The sequence below is a fragment of the Pipra filicauda genome, unplaced genomic scaffold (genome assembly GCF_003945595.2).
Source record: "Pipra filicauda isolate LSUMZ 115617 unplaced genomic scaffold, ASM394559v2 scaffold101_size5749837_pilon, whole genome shotgun sequence".
Taxonomy (NCBI): Eukaryota; Metazoa; Chordata; class Aves; order Passeriformes; family Pipridae; genus Pipra; species Pipra filicauda.
Window position 1 is genome coordinate 3552378 of NW_024103452.1, and position 12408 is coordinate 3564785.

The following is a 12408-nucleotide window of genomic DNA, read 5'->3' on the forward strand; positions in this document are numbered from 1 at the left end:
CTACACTTTTCAGCAGTTGGGATGTGCTGAACAACCTATGGCTTTAGGAAGTCCCAGGCTTCACTCAAAAATGCCCAGTGATCCTCATCTCCTTCTTTAACCACCTGTTTTCCTCTTTACCATTCGTACATTTAAAGAGCAAGTCTCCACCTTGAATTCAGAATCTCAAAACATGACTTAAATCAGTTGAAAGCCTTATGCAGCAAGGTTAATATAAGTAAATCTTTATATACATAGATATAGATATAGATAGATAGATATAGATGATATAGATGATATAGATATAGATATAGATATAGATGATATAGATATAGATATAGAGATAGATAGATATAGATAGATAGATATAGATATAGATATAGACATAGATATAGATATAGATATAGATATAGATATAGATGATATAGATATAGATATAGGGGGAAGAAATAGACTGCAAGTATTTGGGATTAAATCTCCCATGTAGCATGATCCCCTATAAAAATGAAAATATTTCAAGTCAGCTGTCACCAGAAGAAATGTCAACAACTATCTTTTGGAATTAATAAATATATTAATAATATTTTTGAAAAAACTTCAGTCTTAATCCAGCCTTTGTTTTTTTCTGTTGACATCTCTCACCAAATTTAAAAAAAAAAAAAAAAAAAAAAAAAAAAAAAAAAAAAAAAAAAAAAAAAAAAAAAAACAAAACAAAACAAAAGCATCCTTTGCTGTAGCAACACAGCTCCATCACAAAATACCTGCATATACTAGTAAAATAAAACTGAAATGTTCTGTCTGAAAGATGGGGAATTGCTACAGCAAAACTGTCTCTAAAAATGAGTATTTTAGAATATTTTAAGTCTAGAGGTCATTTAAACGATGATACCCCTAGCAAATTAAATTAAACTTGCCTATATGGAAAACATTCAGTCTGGTAGGAAAGTTTTGCTGGAAGTCTTCTTTAATGTTTTATGTCGAAAAAAAGTCACAGACAAAGCACTAAAAAGTTTTATCTGGAGAAAAGACCAGAATTTTGTGCAAGCCCAGAAAAATATCAGTAGAGCCACCTCCTTAGTTTTACTGTTCCCATGTGTAACTCTTAAGAAATGTAAAACTGAAGTTATCCTCTTGAGAAGTGGTAATGCCCAAAGGACTAAGAAGAGAATCCTACCTGAATTAATAATTCATCAGGGATTATTCATCTTTTTTTAAAAGCAAGGACCCAGTCTGGATAAGCAGAGTCACTTTTATATTTATCCTTCATATTTTCAAAAAAGTTACAATAGACAGTATGTCAGTACAGTATAATTTGGGACTATCAAATGGTAAAATGAAAACAGAATGATACTGTTTTATATAAACACACAAATCACAGTCATACAGTTGTCCTAAAGATCACAAGACCTGCTAAGTTCTAGTGTCCCTTCAATGAGACTTAGAGTTGTTTGTGCATTTATTTACAGAGTTATGAATTGTTGAAAGCTGATAGCAAAAGTTAACTGGAAAAAAATAAAACGAATGCCTACCAGCTACATTTTGAGTGAAATCAGGTAGAATTTTTAAGCATGGAATTTTTATAGCATGATGTAGAAGAATGTTAGGTTATTGCTAATTTTGAGGAGTTTCTCTGCTCTGTATTATGCACATCTCTTGCTTTGTGGCCAAGTCTACAGAAATATCTGACACTACTTCCATCACACATCATCATTTTTTCAGGACATAAAACAGCCACAATTCCACCTTTTGTTTAAATTCTAATGAGAATTAGACTATACTCAGGGGATTGAAGGATAAGAATTCTCAAATCCCTTGAGCAAAAGGCAGCTTTTAACAATAGAGTCGCCTCGTACTTCCAGAGCATTTGCAAGTCTATGTAGACTGAAACTCATATTAAAATTTCTACTGTATTTCAACTGCAAAATAGGGCAGACATCAAATAATTTCTGTTCTCAACTACTGTACAAGCCCCTGTTCTAGGAACATGGCTTCTTGGTAGTCTAGAGGCCTAAAAACTTTTAAATATGGAAACTTTCCAATTCCCATGTTAGCTCCTTTTTCTCTTTCTAAAGGTAATGAGTTGTGACAAAGATGGGTCAGGATAATATGTGATGGGCAATGGGAAAATGAGTTTTCCTAGGAAACAGAGGAAACTAGTTAGATCCTAGTTATACTGGCGAGGACGAATCATAGAGAAAGATATTTTTAGTTTTGAACTGAAAATATTTGACAGAGAAGCTTACAGACAAAATAAACAGCATCCCCGAAGTCCATTTCTAGTTGATTTTACTGATTCATCAAAGGTAGTACAGCAGTGCTACGTATTAATTATATCGTATTTACATGAGCGACTGAACTTGAGGGTGAAAGGTAAAATACAAAACGAGTTAGCTTCATCTGTGCCACAAATTAAATGAACTGATAGAAAATGTGCACAATAGCAACCTGTAGAAAGCTTTTCTTAGCATATTGTACTTCTCTATTGTAAACTTAAGAACCTACAGGGTGTTAATAAACTGAGTACAATAGTATATCTTGCTTTTAATAAGATGTTTTTTCTGAAAGCCCATTAAAGCCTCAGTCAAAACGAAGGTGATAATGCATATGTATGGCGGCTTAATAATGAGAAATCACACCTTTCTTTCTTTTCTTCTTAACCAGGTCCTTTCCTCCACTTCTTTTTCAGAACCTGTACATATTTTAAATTAGTTGTCTGGTCAATAAGTAAAAACCGTATCAGATGTCTTTAGCGTATTTGAATTTTCAGATAAAATGGAATGCTTGAAAGCCTCAACCATGATTGAAGGTGTTTCTTCACTTTACTCTAAAAGCTTTTTTGGCAAGTTTCCAATCAGTGAAGCATTTCACTGAACAGATGAGATCCTTGCAATGATTTATACTGTTAAGTTACACTCCTATACTCAAGGTAAGTATATTAAGAGATGGTAAATAATCAATATCTAAAGACCAAAAGATATCGCAGGAAAGCTAGCTCCTCTATGGCTACACATTTAAAATCCCTGTTTATAATATTAAAATTCCTAAAGTGTGCAAAAAAATAAATGAAGTATTGCAAATATGATTAGAAACGTGTTCAAATTACACTATCACTCATACTAGTGTAATTCTTATACAGGATCACATTAGATATAGAACAAAAGCATGGAAGAGATCTCCTATGGCAACCCTTATTTTAGAGGAAATCAATGACTTCTAGACTGACAGACTCACCTGAGAGAGTCTAAGAAGTTATAGAAGTCCAGGCGAGGTAGCAAGTAGCAATACTCTTAAAAAGTTTTCTAATTACATGGATTTTTTTTAATTGTCTTTAAAACATTTTTCTTATATCTAACCAGCACCTCCTAGATATCTGTAAGCCAGAAGACACACTGATACTTTGTGAAACAAGAATCCAAACATCAGGGGCAGGATGCTGGGGACAGACAACTGAACAGTGAGATCCTGTTCCCAGGAGGGAATGCCAGACAAATTCTGCACCAATCTGGTAAGGCTTATGCCACATCTCCAAACAGACTTCAGCATGGGCATGTTCACAGCAGATTTCTACATTAAGGTGAAACTCTCCTCACTAATGATGGAGATTCTAGGAAGCTGAGCTGAGTGTGCTTTGAAGGCTGCAACTACTGTATGTCCTGCCTCTCTTTGATAAACACTATTGAAAATAGTGAAGAAATGTTTGTTCCTACAATACTCCCAGTGAACTTCCAAGAGTCAAAAGGTATAAGTGATTTGATAAACATCAAATAGACACCAGAACAACCCTTTAATTTTGGTAAATATGCTTTATTTTTATTTCCTCTGCACCTACTTCTCCCAGTGAACATACATAGCTCCATCCCCTGAGTAGAAAGATGTCCAACTGCAAATGATCACTGACAGAAAAAATGTTATCTCATTCCTTTCAGCGAGACAGGTACATTCAATTTAAATTATACACAAATGAAAACTATAGGTCATAGATGAGAAGGTGGCACACAGGCCTTCAGAGAATAAAATATTATCCTCCCTAAAACATTGACCATTTAAATCTGTCAATTTAAATCAGTCATTGGCATATTTTTTTTTACAGTCACAGAGGCCTTAAAAGTGTGAGGCATTATCCAAAATTAATCAAAATCAATGGAAGATTTATTTCACTGAATTTTGGATCAGAGCATTGTGTGAAGATACAGACAGCTTTGACATTTTGCCTGTGTTTAGTGTTATTAAAACTTGCACAAAATTATAAAGTATATATGACTTACTAGGAAAGGATCCCACATCTGCTCTGTGCCTGTGGGGACCAGTTCCCCGTACCTCATGTCTGGTGCCAAATCTAAACAGTATCATTTCTCACAGATGCTCTTTGCACACAAGAGGAATATCAGAGGTACAATCCATGACAGAGCTGTATCCTCCCTCTGATGAGCTGAGAGAAAAAGGATTCTAGTTTGTTTCCTTCACAGAGTTTTTTCCTCTTTCAAAAGACAAAACATGTTTAGTAAATTGCCTCTTTACAGTGAAACAGTGTTAAAGTTGAAAGTTTGTTGGGTGGTTTGTTTGTTTTCCAGTTGAGGCTTTTAAGATGCAATGTTTTAGCATTGTTGTAGCATCCACAATAAATTACAGGCAGTCCTGAAAATCTCCAGTCTGCAAGATACAACAGAGATTCCCACTACTGCTCTGCTCTTGTAGGTCACTGTTTGGATCAATTCTTATGATAGACTTGTTTTATCTCAGTTATTCTTTTCATCTTCCATTTCTTTGCTGAGCAACTTTTCACTACACTTTTACGCAGCCAACATTTCTACTAGAAAAAAAAATCATAGTTCCAAAGTCATATTCCCATGACTTTTTGTCATTACTTTTAAGCCTGGTTGGTACATAAACACCAGTCTGCATATTATCATCAGAGCAAACGTTGTCTCAGAAATACCAGGACACAGATATTCATCATTTACACAGAAGAATATAAAATGACAGTACTGGTTTAAAGATAAGGCATATTGAAAGAACTTTTTGTGTGGCATTTTTATGTGATAATTAATTCTTAAAAGTCTGAGTTTTGGTCTTCATATAAATACATGGATGTTAATAGGCCGTGCATATAGACTTCCCTTGTTAAAATACCGATGAGATACCCCTAATGTTTATACATGTGTAAGTACAATTAATATTGCAACCCAACTGGAAACAAAATTGCTTTAGTTAACCAACCATTGTAAGGCAATCAAATGTGGTATCAAATGTAATTGTAGAAGACCCATTTGGGGAATAACAGCAATTACTTCATACAAAATTCTTCCTTCCTTCTTCCAGTCCATGTACAATTTTTTCATGCATCTTTATGCCAGAAAAATAACCGGACCATCACAAGTGTCAAACCCACCCCCTCTTTCACTCTGTAGTGTACATGAAATTCCAAAATGACAAGGCTGATTCATTTAGATATATGGTAACATGGTTTGTACCTCTGAGTTGTAACTGCTTTAATCTAAAAGCATTCAAGTAGGCTTAATTCCCCCAGATGTACATGCAGCAGGGAATTGGGCAACACCAATGGAATAGGAAACAGAGAATAGCATTTCTTATGTCTGAAGCTAAGCACTCTTGATTTACCTTCATAAACTTCACAAATGTTCTCTAAAGACCTAATAGCTTTCTAGCAGGTAAGTATTATTTTAGGGCCATAGATGCAAACTGCAGTTCAGATGTTTTAACCAACTTTGTTCTTAATCAGGAAACAACATATCACAATCCAATATTCCAACTCAGTATAAACTATGATTCTGTGAAACTGAAAGAAGGTAGATTTAGATTAGCTATTAGGATGAAATTCTTTCCTGTGAAGGTGGTGAGGCACTGACACAGGTTGCCCAGAGAAGTTGTGGATCTCCCATTCCTGGAAGTGTTCAAGGCCAGGTTCAATGGAGCTTTGAGCAACCTGGCCTAGTGGAAGGTGTCCCTACCCATGACAGGGGGATCAGACTCGATGAGCTTTAAGGTCACTTCCAACCCAAACCATTCTTTAATTCTATGATTTATCAAAAAGACAAAATTTAAATTTTCACTTTTCTTTTTCATTGCTTGGTCTTCTTGAAGTAGTTGGAATATAATATATTATAGAAATAAAAATGTTGGAAGAAAATGTACTTTCAAGTAAAATTGGATATAAGAAGGATTTTACTGGGGTGCTGCCACATTTTAATAGATGTGGATTTATATTTTTTTCAATAGTTTAGTCTTAACTATTTTTCTAAAGGACAAGCATATTTTCTCCTTTGCACAGATTGGACAATCTTTACATTAAATTATTAGCTGAAATAGCAAAAAAGAGGCTGTGGGACCAAATCTGGATCTTCAAAGGTTTTTTCCACTACTAGCTAATTTCAAAAGACTGTACCCGAGGATGCTGAATTTTTATTATACATTAACCTGAAAATAAATTCTTTAATGCTTACGTGCTTCTTTTGCTGTGAACTGTGCAATAAACACTCATATTTAGAATAAGATGTTAGTACAGGCACTCTGGCAGTCTTTTAATTGACACATTCCTTGTAGCTCTGTATAGACCTTGGTCTTATGGTCAGCCATCTTTGCCCTTCCTTTTTTGAATATGTTCCACTCAAACCAGCTCATAAGTACTTCACCAGGAGGAATGTTTGTGAAATTTTCTCCTTAAAACTCCATAGGCTATTATTTGGTTGCAATTTGACTGTCAAGGACATTGCTGATCACAAACTCATTAGAAACAGAAACAGCTTGTCCCATGAGTTTCTTTCTACAGTGACTCGTGCAACGCTGCTGGAAGGGCTTTCATCACCCAAAACAAAGTCCTGGATGAGAAATGAACCTCATACTGCATGATGCAGACCATTCATAATGCTATCAGAAGTACTTTAAGAACCCTCAACCGCAGAAAGTTTTACAGTCTATCTTCTATTTTCCATCACAGCCATTAGGAGAATGAATCTTCCAGTGAAAATTAAGTTTATCAGAAAGATCTGTGTGCAAACTAATTTGAGCAGGCATTTTCTAAAAAGTAGGCCAGAAGAGAAGAAAGATTACTTCTGCCAAAAATGGAACAAATTAAATTATAAGAGGTTTAATACATTTATTTGAAATTTAATTGCATAACCTAATGTCAAGGTTATTATATGGTGCACACGGTTCTCATCCAAATTCAAAACAGTAAAGTACAAGCTAGGTTTGCAGTTACTTTATTATAAATCCAACCACATTTGTTTTTTCAATACTGATCATAATGTTTGCCTGAGCCACAACATTAATATAAAATAACATTTCAAAATAATTTTGAGATGTCTCCTTGGCAATGAATACTGATAAAATCTGAAGCCTCTCTGGTATTACTGACTTCCACTGCAAAGAAAGGTTAAAAAGAAATCCAAAATCTGAGCCATTGTTGTTGACAGGATGCCAGAATGCACCATAGAAGCAAAATGACTAGAAAGAGATTCTGACTGTATTCACACAGTTCTGTGCTGAGCCCATCAAACCTGCAGGTTTTGTTTTCTATTCACAGGAGCGAGAGATTAGCAGAAAAGGTCACCGTAGCATTCTCATTATAACATCTCTATGGAATATGCTTTCTGTGGTTTACATGTATTAGAAGCTGTGCCTGTGCAGAGAACACACTCAAAAGCATTCAGGCTGTGTCCAGACCCTCTCTATACTCCTAAAGCCAGTCACTCCTATCTGAATTGTATGTCCTGATCTTAAGGGGGCTTTATCTGTTTTCAGATCTCCAAGTGCCTGAGTAACACTGGATCAGAATAGAAATTTGTGTTGCTTTTGTCTGGGGTAGAATTTATTTTCTTGCTGGAAACAGTGTTGATAATTTGAGGATTTTTTTATTTTTTTTTTTATTGCTGAGCCTTTTGCACAGCCAAGGCCTTTTCTTCATCTCACACTGCCCCACCAGTGAGGAGGCTGGGGGTGCACAGCTGACCCCGACTGACCCAAGAGATATTCCATATCATACGGCCTCATGCTCAGCATATAAAGCTGGGGAAAGAAGAAATGGGTGGGGCAAGGTGGGGGGGAGGATATTTAGAGTGATGTTTGTCTTCACAAGTCACCATTAAGTGCAAACAAGCCCTGCTTTCCTGAGGATGGCTGAACACCTGCCTACCCATGGGAAGTGGTGACGGAATTCCTTGTTTTGCTTGGCTTCTGTACATAGCTTTTTCTTTACTTATTAAACTGTCTTTATGTCAACCCGTGAATTTTCTCATTTTTACTCTTCCAATTCTCACCTCCATCCGGATGTGGTGGGAGCAAGCAAGAGGCTGTGCAGTCCTTACTTGCCAGCTGGGGTTAAATCATGACAACATTATAAAAAACAACTGTGCATTTAACTGTGTGCCACTATGATTCTAGTGGATGTGCAAACACAGTCTAGGTTTGTAGCAACATCATGTAAAAGCACTATCTGGTTTTTTTTCCAAAGGAACAGGTAATAAAGGTATAGTAAATAACTGACACTTAGCAGGGAACCATAGCCTAAAATTAAGAGGCTTATAATCATGTAGTACAATATTAATTTGGCTTGATTGGTAATAAAAAATAAATGTTGTATATTTTATAATCATGTCACTTGTTTTTCATTAAAGTCTGAAATGACTAAAGAAGATAATTTATTGTTTGACCAGGTTAGGAGCTCTTTCAGCTATACTAGAGTATTGAAGAAATGGTTATTAAAGTACAGAAAGGTATTCTAAAAAATAGTCTATGACTCCCAAGTCTAGTAGATAACCAAACCCTCTTGTATTAAACTTCTTCCTGCTTTTTTTTCGCCTCCACATAAGCAAAAGACAATTTGTAAAAATCTTTTCTACAATTCTGTTTCAGTGCTTAAAGCAGCACACTTTTAACTGATAGCAACCATCACTCAGATTTCTTCTCTGTAATCATTCCTTGTGTGTCAAAACAAACAGATGTCTTGTGTACAACTTCGAGCTACATCCCTGGGTCTGTGAAGCTCCCTATGAGCTTCTGAAGGGAAAAGTTCACTTTACTCTTTAGTTACCCTGACTGAGACTCTGTTTGCAGAATTAAATAAAATGTCTGTTATATAGAGGATATACAAACAACATATTTGTAAGAATATAGTTAACATTTCAAAGATGAAAAATCCATGAAGTTTAGAAGGAGAGAAACTGAAACTTACCCCAAACTCGTCCCTCCACTGATGCGATGCTTGGTACTTCTCTGCTTCTTTAGCAAGACGCTGAAGACAAAGAGAAAGAAAGCATAAATTTTAGTCTTTACTGATTCTTCACATAGCAAAGTCTTTCTTTTTTAATTTTTTCCTATACGTGTTTTCTCTATATAAATTATATATATCTACGCTTTTTTGCACTTACTTGAAAATTGTGTATATTTCAAAAAGGTGCACCACCTTACTTCAAAAATGTTATTTTCTGTATTATTTGCTTATTGAAGTACTATAATCATGCGTTATAAAACTTAAGACCCACTCCAATATCATTTAAGAAGTTCTAGTTAAGTTCAAAATCCACTGATATCCAGCTGGAAATACTTTCTCCTTACACACACCACCTTGCCTTATATATATTAATTTAATCTACCATCCAATGACAGGTACTTATTAGAATCTTAAAACACTGCATTATGGACATTTATTTCTCCATTATATCATTTAGCTTCAATTATAGAAACTACTGACAGCCCAGTGATTATTAGGGACCCATAAAAACTCAGTAATTTGGACTAGCTGGAGTCCAGTCTCATGGATTGAATTAGCAGCTGGAGAATAACAGGCATGCTCCCAGAGGGCATTTTTCCAATTTACATTAATTTGAATGAAATCCAGTCTGTCCACTTAAACCCCACAGGAAGCAAAGCACAGTGCACAAGAATAAATATATGATGCTTTTTCAAATCAATCTCTTGTACAGACACAACCACTGGGTTGGATGACATGTTCCTCCTTATACAACATCTGAAGTCTTTGAAAAAAAAGTTTTTTGGACATGCTCAGGAGAAGTTTACTATTTTGCATATAGAAGTTGCCAAGGTAATGCATGTTCTCCAGTTGAGCTGCATACAGCATTTCCCATGCCAACAGCCCTGGAGGCAAGCACCGATCCCGAAAGCAAGCCAGCTCACTCTGAAGAAGTAACTACCTGATGTGAATGTAGTTCATGTGGAATCAGCCATGTTCTAACTGTTGAGTGACTCACTTTTATAACTAAATTATTTTACAGCCCCCCCAAAAAAACCCAAAAAATTGTTTTTTAGGGAGTCATGGTCCCTTTGTAACAGACATAGGCTGACTATATCCACCAGATAAGTAGGGATGCAAACTCTTTACTGTGTAACAATAAGTTTATAACTCTTTACTGTGTAACAGTAAGTTTGATGATCCTTCTAATATTCAGACCAATTCCTGCACAAAATGAACTCGTGGTGTAAGTCACATTTTCAGTTGAGTCACCTTGTCAGTTCTTGCTAGCAACCAAAAGGAATATGACCAGAAAGTTCATATAAGCCAGAACCACAGAGATGCAGCAGTCAGAACCTCACCTCAGACCCATCCCAGATGGCAACTGCTGTATTACTTGATCCCCTGAGGGTAGTCCTTTTCCCCATTCTAACAACTACCAGGATGATACATTTCAGAAAGCAGAAGTTAGGGTCTTTTCCTTTTTTCAGGTTTGTAATCTTTCTATAAAAACAGAAAAACCTCAACAAACCCGTGTGCTCCCACAAAAGGTGTCTCCAATCAATTGTTTTATTGTCAATTCAAATGATTCTTAGCTAACAGAAAGGTATGAGCATTTTACAGGCATTGCCCTCTGGAAGTACCTCCACAGGAACCAAGTACCCCATTAATGAAAAAAACCCCTAACTTCATGCATTACAGTGGGAAAAAGCAACTTTTGCACTGTATAAGCATCTATAGTATTTTCAGGTTTTTTGTAATACACTAGAATAACTTTCTCCTTCTAATTTCTTCACTTAATCTAGCCAGTTCTGCATCTAAATTTGTATATCCTCTGATGAGTTCAAGTTGATTAAGTCATATTTCACCAGACTGTAGCTAAGCAAGATATAACACTTACTGCAAGTGTAAATAGCTGCAGTTAACCCTGTCCTCAGATTTCCCTCACACTCGTCTTCATTGCCTTAAGGTACCTAGATAACCACAAATGACAGCAGAACCCAAATGCATTAACTAATAGATCAATTATGAAGAAAAATATATACTGACCATTAACATTACTAGGAATTTTGCATGGAAAAACTGTGGCCAAGCTTGAAATTCCTCAGTTCTGTTGGTAGATTCCTCAGCATATCTGCACTATCAAATGAAAATGCTTAAAGCAAATTTAAAAAAAAAAAAAAAAGAAGTTGTTTTGGGATGTTTTTTGTCGTCTCAAATGCGGAAAGAAAATATTTCTCACAAAAGAGATATTGTATTCTTATTCTCCTGAAGAATTTTTCAGTAAAGTTTAAGTTAGAACCCATCCTAACTGCCTAAGCAACCTTGTAAAATAACACTACATGCAAGATCTACACCCTTTATACCTTAAAATAGCTCCCAAAATGAGAAGCTGTCATTTGAGTATGTGTACAGAGCTCTGTTAAAGGTACTCAAGCGCATACAAAAGTACAAGCAACCAGTTTAGAAAAAATAATAACCCATGAGAAAGCAGCTGTTCCTTGACTCCTAAAAAGCCAAAGCCAACACCCTACTGGAAGTATACATGACCACAAGCCTATGCACCCAGGCTCCAGCAACAGGATGAGATACCTTTTTGATTTCTTCATCACAGCTTAATGCATTTGCTCTACTGCATTTGCATTACTGCATTTTGCTCTATTGCCTAACAATCAATTTATTTTTTTTTTTTGTTCCAGCTATTAGATAAATTTTTCAAAATTTTAGCTGCAATATATCCAACAATTTAGCTGGAATGTACATTTAGAATGTACTTCCTAGTACCCTGCATCTGAGACACAATTAAAGTCTATCCAACTTAATATCAACCCCAGTATTGTTTTCCATGAAACAGGTCATCATTTGATCAACAACTCCTATAAATGCTACACGAGTTATTAGTAGTTAGTAGAATGGCTGTTAGCCAGGACTAGAGTAAATCTGTAAGTTGAGTGGTCGCAAGAAAAAGATATCTGATCTCTCAAAATGGGGATAAATATTGTATTTTCACTTTCTATTACTGCATCAGAACAATCCTGGGATTCTACAGCCATTTAAGTTGCATATGGAAAAACCATACAAAATCAGAGATCAGTCTACTACAGTAACCTGATTACCGAGCTCGTCTCCAGCAGAACACTCCTTAGCAACACTGATGTGCAGGCTATTACAAGGACACAGATCAGGCAGGGATTTAATTTTCAAGAAATGAGTGTTTTAAG

General features: G+C 35.7%; 1 protein-coding gene across 2 annotated transcripts in view; it reads right to left on the reverse strand.

The window, feature by feature from the left end:
* Positions 1-12408, reverse strand: part of CACNA2D1 (calcium voltage-gated channel auxiliary subunit alpha2delta 1) — a 379138-nt gene that overhangs the window by 196833 nt on the left and 169897 nt on the right. For both annotated transcript variants that reach the window (XM_027711461.2, XM_039388463.1), the window contains exon 4: positions 9170-9229. In XM_027711461.2, coding sequence (XP_027567262.1) covers positions 9170-9229 — 60 coding nt within the window. The remainder of the gene's footprint in view (positions 1-9169; positions 9230-12408) is intronic.